This window comes from Streptopelia decaocto (genome assembly GCF_964273445.1).
Source record: "Streptopelia decaocto genome assembly, chromosome: 7".
Taxonomy (NCBI): domain Eukaryota; kingdom Metazoa; phylum Chordata; class Aves; order Columbiformes; family Columbidae; genus Streptopelia; species Streptopelia decaocto.
The window spans coordinates 50,595,063-50,610,503 of NC_138661.1; the positions used below are offsets into that span (position 1 = coordinate 50,595,063).

At 38.4% G+C, this 15,441-nt stretch overlaps 1 protein-coding gene across 3 annotated transcripts in view; it reads right to left on the bottom strand.

Moving 5' to 3' along the window:
- Window positions 1-9,572: 9,572 nt before the first annotated feature.
- CHID1 (chitinase domain containing 1) overlaps window positions 9,573-15,441 on the bottom strand; it is a 118,340-nt gene continuing 112,471 nt past the window's right edge. For all 3 annotated transcript variants that reach the window (XM_082059203.1, XM_082059201.1, XM_082059202.1), the window contains 2 exons: window positions 13,715-13,757; window positions 9,573-11,595 (listed from right to left, as the gene is read on the bottom strand). In XM_082059203.1, the coding sequence (XP_081915329.1) occupies window positions 11,497-11,595; window positions 13,715-13,757 (142 nt within the window). In that variant the 3' untranslated portion in view covers window positions 9,573-11,496. The remainder of the gene's footprint in view (window positions 11,596-13,714; window positions 13,758-15,441) is intronic.

The window sequence follows — 15,441 nt, forward strand, 5'->3', positions numbered from 1 at the left end:
TTTCTACCTAATAGGGAAGGTGGGGCATCTAGCCAGATGGATTACTTTCCTCTTGTATTTCAGCTGTTGGGGTAGGGGAAACCAGGAAGGCTTTTAGCTGAGATTTTTAGCTTTTCCTACTGTTAAGGCATTCCACTGGACCCAACAGTAAGACAGATGGTCACAAGGAAAACAGCAGCAAATGGGTGTTCTGTTTGGGAGCTCTCCTGTGGGCAGGGGTCAGGGAGTACCCACAAGACTGCTAAAATCCCGCTGGCCTCTTTGACATCTCAGCAGAGATCTGTAGTGCAAGCAGTCCTGCTGCCCCCTGAAGCAGCCCTGTGAGCTCATGAGGACTGTGTCTCGTTGTATCTGAGGCACTAAGACCTTCCCTGATTAGATAATTCTTTTGCCTTCTTACTTGGTGCCCTTCCCTCCAACCCAAGCTTTCTACCGCAGCCAGGTCCGTTCCTCTCTGCACAGCATCACTGTTCCCCTGTGAGCGGGCGTGCTGAAACTCCTCTGCCAGGAATCAGAGGTGCAGCAGCTTCTCTGCGAACAGAAATACAAACTTTAATTTCCCTTTCTAGACTCCAGAGAGGCTCAGATGTCAAACAATGGCCAGACAGGCATTAACACCCCCACTGGTAAACCTGGATATTGCCAAAAGATGAAAGAAATAAGGAGCTTAGAGTCTGTGTGTACACATGCAAACCCAGGGAATAATCAAAACCGGACTATTGGATTTAGTGCTGACGTAAAACATGACACAGCAAAATACCAGACAGTTGTCCAAGGTTCTTCCACCATGCCTGTACCAGGGACCACCTCAGCACAGACTGGTAGAGACACACTGCCCTCCTCCGTGCTAGGTGACAGCACTGTGACATGTGTAGCACGTGGGTGCTGCCATTCCCATTACACTTCTTACATGTGGACTCAAGAGAGCAGCTGCAAAACCAATACACTCCCAAAAATTTTCCATAATGTTGTCACATCTCAAAATGCAAAGTTACCCTTTGGATGCATTTTGCTAGAGGTTTAGCTGAGGTTCTGCCTTGTGTTTCCCCTGACTCATGTCATGTATAGACCCATCAGTATGGAACAAAGTACTTCATTATTTGTGTTTGAGGACCATGATTAACATTTCATAAAAAACAAGTTCTTCAGGTACTTCAATAGAGTAAGGGGGTACTGAGGGCTAGAAAACACATAAGGCTTCAAAACCCTTGGAAGGGATAATACAGCACGCAGAATTATGTAAGTCATTTTGTACTGCAAGTCAATCCCTTTATTAAAAGGGGATTACAACAATCACAGCATTTAGTATCATTCACGCACACATAACCCATGCTTTAACGCCTATATTTTCAAAACTCAATTCAGTGATATACACCTTCAGTGTACTCTTCTCCTTCCCCAAGCTTTTTACTTATAAGAATGTCAGTACCTCAGATTTAAATTTCTAAAACTGTCCTGGATTACTGCAAAGCATGGCCCTTCACAAGAGCCCAGAGGAATATGGCTTCTAAATTTACCAGAAACTGAGCAATCTTTGTCTTTTTTCCCCTAACGACCCACATGACCATACCAGGAAATGATAAGTCTGCAAAGTGACTAGTTTGAAATAAACAAACAATATTCAAATTATGTTGTAAGACATACAGGGCAGTCCTTGAAACAACTGCAGATTTGGTAATAAAACTGATCTCCCACTTATCAATTACTTTTGTGTGTGAACTAGCTTAGTTCGTTCATGCTTTATTCCATACTTGAACACCTATTTTATTAGAACAGTCTTTAGAAATATACACTATATACACTATACATGTTTACAAATGCTTCCTTATGCAGAATTAACAAAAACAAACCAGACTCATTTTAATGGATTAAACACTTGAGGTGCAAAATAGTTTAAAGAAAAATAATGTGTTCCTTATGTAAGCACAGGAAGTAATTATTCTGATAATGTGCAGAACAATCCATCAGACATTAAATAAAAATAAGCATTTCATCTTCTTTCTAAATAAATTAATTTATAATCTCCTGTCTTGATAGGTAAGCCAAGTTTGTCTTGCCATAAATTCTGTGTGCCCTAGAATAAAGCTTGGCAGACCTATCTCATAATAATTTAATTTCTATCCTTATCGTTCTTCATTCTTAAAGTTCAATTTAACATCAATAGAAATGAGATAGAATAGTTCAAATTAAGTACAGAATAGCCATTATTTTGAATGCACATTTTACCAGCCAGTTCCAAATACTGGAAATAAAGGGATTTATTCTCCAAAGCATTACCAGTCCTCAGACCAAGATCCTGCACACAGATGCACTGGCACCTAATTGACATTTTAAGATAGACCATATATGGGACACAGGCCATGATGGGGACTCAAAAACAGGTGTACTTTTAAATGCAATTCAACACAGCACTGTAGGGATCTTTAATTTTGTACAAATAATTAACCTCAGCTTCACTTTCCTAGATAACTTCTGATGCGCGTCTTCAATAGTGATCAGGCAGTTGGACTAGATGATCATTGAATGTCTCTTCCAACTGGAACCATTCTATGCCAGTAGTAACGGAAAAAGGACAAGACACTTGTCAGGACACAGATAATTTTGAAACTAAACTACACATCTTTCTTCAGGGTGATTCACATTCAAGGGGCTACTTATGAATTCCTGCCTTTCAGCTGAGCATCACTATTTTTACTGTATGACAGAAAGCAAAGCTTTACAGTGAAAGAAAAGCACTGGATGGAGAGATGCCATTAGAGAACTCAGAGGACTTAATGGGTGCTGCTCACCTTCAGTGCTGCATTTCCAGACCACTCCAATACTATCAGAAATTCAAAAACATTCACACGTGCAGTGACTCACACTGTTATCCTTCTGCTTTGTCAGTGGCTGCAGTCAGTCTGGGTGACATCTCTCCATCATCACGAAAAAGCTGCCCAAATTTAAGTGCCTGACACCTGCACTGTACAATGCTGCTGACTAAGCGAAGCTTTCAATATTTTGGGTTTGCTCTGAAATTAGAATTCTTTCAGATGCAACCTTTTACTTCCAGAAAAGCCCCAAGTGAGTTATTTGATGCTGCCAGTGGAAAAACCTTAAAAAACAAAGGGGTATTATTACAAAAGTAGCATTATTAGTAAAAACTGTCTGAGCTATACAACTTCACAGCATAGCTCTGTTCTCAGAAGTGTTCTCCTTTTCATCATTCAGAACCATCTACTCTGCCCTTCCAAATAATCGTTCTAAATTTTCTGCAGGATGGGGAAAAGGCATTACTGCTGCTTTTGATTCCTCTCATTCTCACTGAGTCAACACAACTGCAGGAGATGAAGCATGATTATGTTTTCATTTGAGATTCATTAAGAAAGCTGCAATCAAGCTGCAGCTGCACTGCTAAATTCTGTTTTAATTATAAACAACAAAAGTCCCTAGAAAACAAGTGGGATCCCAGACATGCAAGTCAGTGGCAAAATGGGCCTGTGGAATCTTTAAGCAGTGATGGTGCCTGAACACCAACAGCACTTGAATGCCAGGAAAAGAAATACTTTCACTTACAAAGAAAACAGCTTGGAAATGAAAGCTGAGCAGCAGTTTGACTCAGACATCACAGACAGAGACCACACAGGCCCTGTCAAAGGAGAGAAGAATGCCCCCTGCAATGCATGTGCAAGCATTATTAAAAAGCACAAGATCAGCCATGCAAACATGATCCACTGCAGATCCTTTTTTTTGTTTGTTTGTTTGTCTTCCAACTTATCCTGGTAACATGCAGAAAATGACAAAAGTAACGAGGTGTTGTGAAAAATGTTCAAATATTGGGGGGGTTGAGTTGGAGAGAAGCTGCCCTATAGAAGTAACCATTTAGCTAATGGCAGGAGGACTAAAACACTACTATTCTTCCTTTCAAGTGTATAATCAGTGATATCATGACTAGGAAAATATTCAGGCCTTTTAAAGGTCCAGCTACTGTTTGTAGCTTTTAGACTTACTGCAGTAGTTAATTCCTCCACTTGATTGCATGCTGTGCAATTACTATTTACCTTATGCTTTGTAGAGCTACTTGTCTCCATATCTAGAAGAAAAGTAATTTTTCCGCTGAGCTGTGTTGGAGAGAGAAGGGACGGACTTGTGATTCCTCATGCTATCGCTCAGAACCGCGGTGTGCTCTGTTCACTTTGGCAGGCACACAACCCCAACTTGTCGTCAAGAGACTGTTCTGCAACAAATGATTTTGAGAAGATGTGCACAGTGTCAGGAGGAAGGCACCCTGCTTTGCTGTGGCCTGTTCTGGTTTCTGATGACTCAGCAGCAGGGTCTGGCCAGCAGTTGATGGGAGAGTCAGAAACCTTGGCTCCAAACTGACTTTGCGACAGACTTACTACCCAACACTGAAAAAGTAATTTTCTCTTTTGTTTCCCATTCATCCTTTCTCTTCCAGGTCTAAGGCTGTGTGCCCTTTGGAACACTGTCCTCTTCTAACTCTGTACTCTGGGAAGCCTACCTGTTTTTTAAAATGCAGTTATTGTCCCTAACAACCAAGGGCTTCTAAGAGGGAGAGAGAAAAAGCTTCTTGTAAATATGATAAATGAGTTTAAATACTGCACAGAATTGAAATTCAAATTATACACCAATATGCATACCTGGGAAGGCAATGAGTATTTACAATATTCATATTGTTATTTCCAAAATTCACTCAATAACTTGATTCTCTTCCAAAAAGCACAGGGAGAAGCCACCAGAACAGTAACCTTAGTTTTTACAAATGTATATGCCAAGGATACAGCACCGACTCTGCCAAAATATTTCATATTCCTTGGCTCCAAGACAGACAAGGCTCAAAGATGCACAGGGATGATCTCAAGAACACAAGGGTCTGGGGGTTGTTTTGTTAAGTCTAGTTCTCAACTGCTCCTACAAGAGGAAGAAAATGAGAAAGTACATTTTTCTGAATACAGTTCCTTTGTTGAGGTGAAATCTGAACACAAAACTGGGACATTACCCATGCCAAGGTTTAAGCACTCCATATTATAGAGAACAAGAAAGTGTTCACTCTGGGGATGACAAATACTCTCCCTGACACTTATTTATATGTTTTTAAATTCTCTTATTAAAACAACTGAAAAAAATGGTTCCGTAAAAACTAGAACTCTTAAAAAATTACTGCCCATCTGCTCTTGTATCAAAGGCAGTAATCTCAAATCCTAAAGCAAATACTAAACGTATAATTTAAGCCTCAGTGCTTTAACACAGTCAATGAACTTCTAAACTGGGCTTTCAAGACATGAGCTCAGCCACATGCAACTGCATCCTTATGTCAACCACAATTTCAGGGTTGGTGTGAATGAAGAAAGGTGGAGTTAGATGGAATTTAAAATTCTGGCCAGTGTTTGACAGAGAAAGTCAATCTAAAACAATTCCAAGCTAACAGCAAAAGCAATTTAATTTTGACTTAAAAGATAGGAGGTAAAAATCAGAAGCAGCATGCAAGGGCCTGATACAGCAGACAACCACTTAGTGCTGTGATTCTAAAGGCATAATTGAATACAACATTTTCTTATGTTAATTTCAGGTAATGACAGCAGCAAGGTATCTAGATCAAAAAAAAAAAAAAAAAGGACTGATTTTAAGTTGTATCTACAGTTGCAACATGAGACAATATATTATATTTGCAAAGAAGGGTGTTTGCCATTTATGAGGAAACTTTGTCTACTTGCATCAGCAGAACAGGTCTGCATTCATTATTCCAAATGCCTCCACCGGGTTCATCACTAGCTCCAGCTCTAGTGCAAAGCAAAGGCACTTTGGATTTCACTTATCCAGATTTATCAGTTGTTTTAATGAGAGCAAAATGAAAAAGATTATTAGCACAGAGGTTTTTCACATAAGAACATGAAATAGCAGAGCAAAAATAACACAACTACTTTCTTTACACAAAGGGACCCATCACAATAACCGAAACACCACTTACATACAAGGGGGAAATCAGCCCAGAGGTTGCTGCTCGAAGCAGAGCTTTGCCACCCTACCATAATATCAGTGTAGTAACTATAGGGAGAGCCAGCTTCACAAATAACATAAATTACTCTCTCTGTGTGGTCACACAATACTCGCATGCATCTTACCTGTGACCTCCACAGCACAAGAACGCTGATGCTGCTACTGCTGGGCCTTCATCTACTCATGGTACACAAGCGTGTCTGCTCAGAGCGTTTATTTTGTTCAGCCCGAAAAGGAATAAAGGCAAACACAAAAAGGCTGTTAAAATCTGCAATCACAGCCAAATAATCTACAGCAACATAACTTTTCTGGCCCACATGAGTTCACCTGAAAAATCAGAGACGAAACATTCAAGATTGGATGAAAATGGATATACATGGTCCTAAATAACTTCCCACAGGCAGTAACTGCCTGCTGGCTGTTTTTAATCACAGTCCCAGCCTCTACAACTGCAAGCAAAGAAAGCATATAGTGAAGTATATGCTCTGCACTGGTGCACTGGAAGAAAACTCAGCAAAATATATCAAAAGGCCTACCTAGACTATTCCTAAATGCAGATCATAAGGAAGAACAGAAGAATAATGTTTAGTGAAAAATAGTTATGTCTGTAAGGTTTTTCTCAGTTGCTTTAACACTTGCAAATGTATGCAATAAACAAAGAAAAACTAAATTCACCCTTAACTTTTGAGTAGAATGACCATCCATAATGTACAGACTTTACATATTGGAGGAAAATAGTGAAACACCATAATTTCTGACTTCTATTCCATGCACACTGACCTTTGAGAAAGGTGCAGTACATCACCCAGGCAATCCCTGCTGCAGCCAAATGCATAACAGGAACAGCAGAGCTGGGACATTAGATAGCCCTGCTCCAAGAAACTGTGCCTGGATCGGCAGAAGAATGCAACAATCCTGCTAGTCACTTATGCTAAAAACACATGGCATGCAATCTAGAAATGGAAGGGTCTGTGCTCTTCTGACACAACAGGTATATCTGTTATGATTAGCAGTTTGTGGTAAATGAAATCAGGACAGTTAGGAAGTCTTTAGAAAGTCAATATGCTTCTTATCTACACTGAATGTTTACATATGAGCTTCATTACCCTTCAAAAAAACAGGTGGGCAAGGTGATTAAGTTCTACTCCCATCTGGGCAGCCAGCTGAGAATTCATACACAGAGGGGCAGCTTTTTAGTTTATTTTATGTTTTGCCTTCCCACACTAGAAAATTGCTAAATTTTACCTTATATAAACTCCACACAATGGGTAGATTAAAATATTATAATCTATGTGCTGCATGAAGACAAGTCAAAAGTGTCCCTCTGCTTTGCTCTCAGCAGTTGAGTGGAGAATTAGTTATAATGTGTTGGAAGTCAGAATAAGAGCTTATTTCATTAAGAGCTTGTAAGAAACATACCATATAGGTTTTTCTACAGTATTTTTTCTAAAATATTTTAAGTTACATTGTAACAAAATAAACATTAAAATGTATCCAGAAAAGGTAACTGATATTAGTAGGTATGTAAAATGACTAATTGGTTCCAATTTTGAGTCTTAGATTCCATTCATCCACTTTTTTTTGTTTTTTGCAAAACAACATTTTTATAATGTTCTTGTTCCAACAGAATACTTATAAAGGCATATTTCAGTTTTTAATCTCAAATGCTAATAAGCGTTGTTTATTTTTGCAACTTTTTGAATAAGCAGTGTTAATCAAATTCTATTCCAGTTACTTTTCAGATTAAAGATTTTTTTTTTCTAAAGAGAAGATACATTTTTCCCCAAGACAGAGCATCAAAGTGATTGCCTGGTAGTCTACAAAACACCAATTCAGGCTTAGTTAATTTGCACTTACTACATGAAAAAAGAGACCACTGAGGGAATGGGATTTTCAGGAAATAGCTACATACAAGTTCTTCAAGCTGCTGAGGTAGAATCCATCTGCTTTGTGCTGCCATTTGTTTAACTGATGTCAAGCAGTTGCATTGTGTATTAATCAAAACAGTAAACTTCAAAAGACATGCCCCAAATTCAGGAGAGACTGTAATTACAGTTCCTATGAAGTATGCACAAAACACCACACCCACTCTTTAAAATAATTATTGCTAGTAGCTCACAGTAGAAACATAAAAGTTTATCTTTTCACCCAAGCCCTTAAACACCACTAAATTGTTACAACTCACTCAACAATTCTTTATATCTAAGAAGCAGTTAAAGAAGCTGTTTTCCTATTGTCATCCTTTGGTCTACCTTACTTCTTCACTTTCATTCCCAACTTTCTTACCTGGAAGTTACAGTTAATTCTGGAGTTTAACACCTACATATGATAACAAAAAGGAACTATAAAACAAGGTACCAAAACAATTTTCCTTAAAGAAGTAGCATCTCGCAATGAGACAAGCTAAACAATTTATTTTCCACAGTTCTCTGTTAAAACTGTTTATGATTACAAAGCCTCCATCACAGCTCTGGTTTTGAAGAGAGATACACTTACCACAAGAGACACATTTCCTGAGATAAGATGCGATGGTGTTATCCCCAGGAGCATGGCCCATATGATCCTGCAAGTAGTCAGATAAGTCCTCTTTTTTGTCTTGATAAGATACTTTCTTGTATATAGATGCAAAAACCCCTTTGCTAACTATTAAAATGATGTATGGAACAATAACTGATGATAAAAATATTAGCTTCGTATCAAAGGCCAGCTGCAACAGAATCAACTGCTATTTCTTTTTCTCGGTGAGTGCATAAAAAGAAAAATGTATTTATCTTAACACTGCATGAGTCTAACACCCAAAAAGTAAAAACATGGGGAAACACAAGAACAAAGATCAGTTGGAAAAAATTCCACTTAGCATCAGGTACCTAAAAGATACCTTTACATTAACAGCACCTGGGATCTTACCTTAATACACAGAAAATTTTCTTGCAACAGAACTAGATTACAGAGCACACATGCTGGGGTTTTGTTTGTTGTTTTTGTTTGTTTGTTTGGCTTTTCATTTCTTTGCATTATAAGAAACAGCATTTTCTGTTCTTTTTGAAATGATAGAACGAATGTCACCTGCCATGGTCCTTACAAGAGTGCCACTCCAGCACTCCCACCCACCTTCTGTCTTTCACTCAGTTCTCCCCATTTGTCTGAGGGAAAGTCATAAAAACAGATGCTCTGTAAAACCCACTTTCATACCAGCATCTCCCTCCTGTGTCATCTTTTCATATTCACAGTGAGGTGCAGATTTCAAAAGAAACCTGTTTTCCTGGTGGCTCGTTGATGGCACACCGCTTTGTGGATTCTGAGATATCTAATAAAACACAACCTGACATTCATGCACCGAAAAAATAAACACAAGACCAATCCATTAGAAGCCAAACTTAATTCATCCTGGAACTCTCATACCTTCTGCTGCTCATTTTTTTTAAACAGAAAATTTAACAATAAAGAATTACGGCAACTTTGTTTGGTTTGGAGTATTATTTCTAAAGCAACCCACATGTTTTGCCTTTAGAGACAAATGGCAACATCCTTGGCCTCAAGCACCTATATACCATAGATAGCTCAAAATCACAAGGTACTTCTCATCTGGTATTTATTTTTAATGATACAGCAAGGCTTAGTTTGATCTTTTTGACACACAGAGGTATTCATTCTGTCTCTAAGAATGGAAAAGACACATAGGTGGACTCGCAAACAGGAATCTTGAACTTCATAGAGAAGAATCATCACAGAATATAAAAAAAACACGAAAACCATGATAACCATGATAAAATACATGTATCAGGAAACAAAAAGCTAAAATGCAATATTCTTTTGTTCTCCACACCCAGTTTTGAAAGCTACCTATGGATGCCATTTCAGATCACAACCCCTTCCATTTCTTACAGACTATTTTTTTCTGAGACATTCTGGTTCAGTAGTGCCACTGAAAGTAGAAAATCAGTGCAACATAATTTAATTCTTGTGCTATTCTAGATACCGTTGCCAGAGTGACTTTAAATTGCTTTTGAACAAACTAGAAAGTTCAAGTTAATTGAACACAAGGATTCACGCAGCAAATTGTCTTACTACTAATAGTATGGAAGAAAGAAGCCTGATTAGTAAACCCTGCTGGATACCTGCAATGTGAGAAGTCAAGAGATGCCAGAACTAAATCACAGAGGTGAAGATCAATAGTTCTTTAATCAGTGGTGGATTACAGTGGGATTTATTCTGCTGGAAACAGCAGGGGCAGATAAATTCCCCACTGAGATTAATTACTAGGAAGAGTGGATGCAAACAGAGGAATGCAGTTGTCTTTGTGACAACTCTAAGTGGCAAGAACACCAGTGGGAGTACAGAGTTATTGCCTGAGTCTCTGCTGGTGACCAATGACAACCTCATCAAATTCCCAGCACCCCTTAGTTCCTTAGAAGAAACTGCACTGAAGCTTGTGCATTTCTACAGACAAAAATATTGTAAGCCAAAAAGCAGAGACACAATTTTTTGGGTTTCTTTGGGTTGTTGCAGCGTTCGGGTTCAATAAAGATTCCGTATTCTGGATACGAAAGCAACCATGTGTATGGCTAAAGAATGACAGCTTCCTGCACAAAGATGCCGATCACATTCACAGCACCTGCTTAAGTCAAGCAGTTGTCAGCTTTGCTCTGGGGCTCTGTCTGTTGGGGCTATCCATGTAATCAATCATTACCATTATAGCCTTTGGCACTAAACATTATAGTTCCCACAAACTAATCACTAATGCATCATGCACTAGTGCTAAATACTGTAAACTGAGACACTAACCAGGCTAAGCAGAAGACAGAAATCACAGAGCCTCTCCTGGAACAAAATCAATTTAGAAACAAGGCATAAATTGAAATTACTGAGACTTTAAACCACTGCAGGAATTTACTAACACAAAAAAAAAATAAACAGAGCTAAAGCTTAGCTTGTCAATGCTTGATTTTCAACCAGTTTGAGGGAAAGATATTTAATTGGTCTCCCCCCTTACATTTTGTGTTGACTCACCTTATCAGAAGAGAGCAAGATGCAGAGAGTCCAGCAGATATTAAATTTGCTGGACATAATCTGATGGATTTATTTGTTCATTTACTTTGGTTATTACCAGCAACTGTTTGAGAGGTCTCTGTCTTAAACTCTGATCAGATGGCATCAATTTGTACATTTTATTTCTTGTAGAAAACATTTCAGAAAATACGTCCAACTCTGATGCCATCCCAGCTATGTTTGTCTGTGTTCAATGATGCTGAATTAAGGAGCTTAAACAGAAATTTCTGTTTTGGTTTGGTTTTTTTCCTGCTGAATTTTATCAGATACCAACAATCACATCTGTGCAGTAAATCAGACAAGGTTCTTTATTGGAAAAATGCAAGTTTATTACAGATACGGTATAAATTACAGAAAATGTTTTAAAAATCACCTCTCCAGGATAACCAGGTTAATTGAAGGTGGAGTCTCAGTAAAGCAAATAAAGTCTTTCCCAGATCACCTCTTATTTTAAAGCAGGTCATAAAAATAGTCCAGGCCTTGTCCCAGTTCCCAGATGGATATTCCAGTGCCCAATTCTTTTGCAAGCTCTAAGCGCAACTGGATGGACTAAAACAAAGACACATAAAGCAATCACTTTTTAGTCAGAGACACTGGACACTCCATGCTGCCGTCTCTTCATGCCATATCAGATTTTTTAAAACATCTATCCTTGAATCAGATATTGAAAAAACTAGTCTGTATTTCAATTACTCTCTGGTTAGCAAGCAATCATTCAGTAAGGGACAGTTAATTGCACCAGTTAATTCAATGGCCTAATAAAACATAACCAGCTAAACAGACAAAATGCCACAGAAATAAATCAGATTTATGAACTATGCAAAGGACTATTCTAATTTAGGCTATCATTTCACAATGTATAGGAATTCTAACTCTTCCCAGAAATGTCTCAGGGGTAAAATAAAACTTTATCAGTGAAGACAATTAGAACAACTTAGCAAATGCCATGAAGATCTCTTACCTACCCTTGCCTTCTTCCAGGACAGAATCACAATTTTCATTAACAATTCTATTTTAAAGAGAGTTTGGGAGACTAATATTTAAAAGTATTCCTATTTAAGCTGCAGTCCCTGATTTAGAGTTAGTTTAGCCATTGGTTTACAAGAAAGAAGTGCAGAATGTGAACTGTGACATTGCTTCAATGCCACAGTTCACATTCTGCACTTCTTTTGGTTCAGACAATAAAAATAATTATTTTTCAATCTGTTACTTTCAGGTTTTCTTACTTTAAAGTGCAGTATTGCAATGTTTAAACTGCTTACACTAAGGATGTGTTTAAAACTAATTTTCATGGAAAACAGAATGAAGTACCAAAGCAATATTAACAGATCCACTGGGTGTGACATTCATGACTGCTTTGAACTAATGAACAAACCAATTTTGAGCAACCTGGCAGTGATTATAACATTAAAAACGGGAAGAAACACAGTTATCATGGTGTAATAAAATTAAGTGTTCCCTGAACATCTTGATCACCACTATGTGAACAACTCTTTGATTTGCCCCAGCATAAAAATCTCAAAATATTTCATTACAAGCTTATTGAAATTGGAAAGAAAACCTGTTTCCACAAATTTACCAACCACCACGGTTGAGTAGCTGTTAGAGAAGAAGCAATGAAAGAAATGTACAGGAGTGAGTGTTCTTAACCCGGTTAGTACTGACAACAGCAGGGTGAAATCCTTCTAGAAGGTCAAAGAGAACGTAGCATAACAACACTCAGCACAATCTATCTTTTCTCTGCAAGGTTTGCACTGAAACTTTCTAACACTCAAAGAGGGATACTACTAGCAAGAAGATAATTAGACATGGTAATTAATATCCCATATATGCTAGTACTTCCACAAATATTAGATTAACAAAGGGAACAATCCTTGTACTAACGGAGCTTAAGATAACAATGCTGTTCAGAAAAACAGAGCCTTGGATCAATTCACACAAGTTTAACCATATAAAATGTCTCTGTTCTCTGTAAACATGAAGTACTTTCACTACAGAAGCAATTCCATTCCAATATTAAAAGCCAGCAGAGGCTTAAAATATTACCTGTAGCTTAATTTGAGAAAATCTAAAGACAGCTCCGTAGGAACTAAGGCTGCAGGTAACCATTTTATTCTGTATTCTGGTGTGTTGCAGACTATTGTGTAGACAGAAACTGTATGTCCTGCCAAATGACTTTAGTAAGGCCAAATGCTTAAGTTTTCAAAACACTAAATTATGTTCCAGGGAAACAGAACTGAAGAAAATAGGGTGATGCAGGCCAACAGGGAGAATCAGGACCCCATTAAAGAGGCAGGCAAAAGTTCCAGCCAACCTGACCAGAGGGAAAATTTCTTCCACCTCTTGTCTGACAATCTGCATGTCTGTTAGCACATGAACTATGCACTTAAACAGATCCTCTCAAAGGACTGGTTTGCCCTGATGTGTTTTATCTCTAGACATGGCTAATCTTCAAAGATCCCAAAACCCCATTATGCATGAAATAGAAAAAACAATCTTCTTGTACAGGCAGCTGAAGCTTTGAATCATAACAACTACACAAAAGTAAACTTATTTCACAAAAGCCTAAAGCTAGTTCAACATTTTCTGAAGTGGTTTAATAATGCAACAACTCGAGTAAACATCTCCTTCCTCTTGCAGCTCTCTGACATGAAAACGTGGTACCTACCTTCAGTGTTGGGTAGAAGACAGCATGTTTTCCTCCTTTATTTCTGCAAAACAGGAAAACCAAATAGTTACAATAGCTTTGACAGATTCCCACAGGATTTCTAGCTGAGGTTAGAATTCAAAACCAGTTTTATTCCTTCCCACTAAGAGAAAACAAAGTCAGTAAGAAAACTGCTGATTTTATTTTGAAGAAGTTATTTCTATAAAAAATAAGATAAGCTAGTATGTTCAGCACATGAGCATTAATACACCCATATGAAAGATGGGGACTACTTGCCATTTAGTAGCTCATATCTTTGAGATTTCTTACCTAGTGTTCATTTTTCTCTGGAAGCTGAGGCACTTGGTCTCTGAAATCAGACACTTTTGCTATCAACTTCCACTGATTCCATACTTGCACTCTGGCTACTTTATCTACTGAGGGCAGGGCAGGGCCAAAATCTTCTCTACTTCTCTTCCTTTTCCCCTGAAGATAAGAACTTCTACTCCTGCTTCTTTTCTACTATAAGCACATAAATCCAAAGTGGTGCGAAAAGAAAAGGCATTAAGAAAAGGTACTCAACATATCTAAAAGTCAAGTACTTAACCGTGTTACTGTCCTGCAGGTATCAGTTATAGGAATATTTGTCAGAAAGGTCCTCCCGACAAAATCACCCTACTTCAAATAGGCTTTGACAATGATAGCAGCTGGAAAGTTAGAAAGTTCAAAACATGACAGTATAGAGTCCAAGACCTGCTAGGGGAGTCTTTGCATAGCAAAAGTCCCAAACTTCTTTGGGACTAACACTTCATCCAAGAACAGGTTACAATGAAATACAATACAGGCAGAGTCAGACAAGATACTTATTTACCCACAAAAGTGGCCTTTAAGGAGGACAACTCTTAAGAGAGGTGAAAAGGTTGACAGTGAAAATAGAGGATCAAATAAGAGCTCTCACAACAGAGATGGTTTGATACTAGCTGTAAGTAAACACATTGAGATATCTTGTTGCAACTGGATTATAAAACTGCCAGACAGTAAAAGACAATTGCATCTGCTAAATACGCATCTGAAAATGATGAAGACATTTGTTTGTCGAAAGCAACTGTGAAAGACTTTCCCCCATTACCCAAATTACTGTCTTTTGGGTTAAATTAAATGCTAGTAGTATAAAATATACAGCCAGGGCAAGCTACACTGAGCACAAATGCCAAGGCTGCATTTTAAATCCCTAATAATGAGAAGGATGAGTTACAAGTGGTCTCACAGCACCACTTTACCAGTTAGGCTAGGAGGAAATGCAGAGTACATGGACAGACCTATTAGGCACTGCTCCTAAAATCTCCCAAATTATGTAAATGCGTACTACCCGTAAAATGCACTGGGACAAGCACTTGGAGACAACTGATTTCTGTAACTGTTTCTGCCAGCTACATGAAAGTTATTAGCTGTGTTTTGCTTAAAGATTCATGATTTGATTTCTTAGCAACTGTAGACGTGAGATTTCCAGGTGAGATGCTTTACCAGTGAAGCCTATTTTAGGCCTGGCTGCCATCCCCATCCAATGTAACTGAACCTTTGCAAAGCAAAGTGGTAACTGAAAAAGAGTTCCCTTAAATAACCCACCCCTGCAGCCAGCTGAACCACAGCAGACACGCTGAGCCGCACGGCAGCCTGCCAAGCACAGCACAGCAGGTGACGTTTAGAGTGATTTTCAGATCCAGTGTGCTTTATGCATCAAAAGGTCT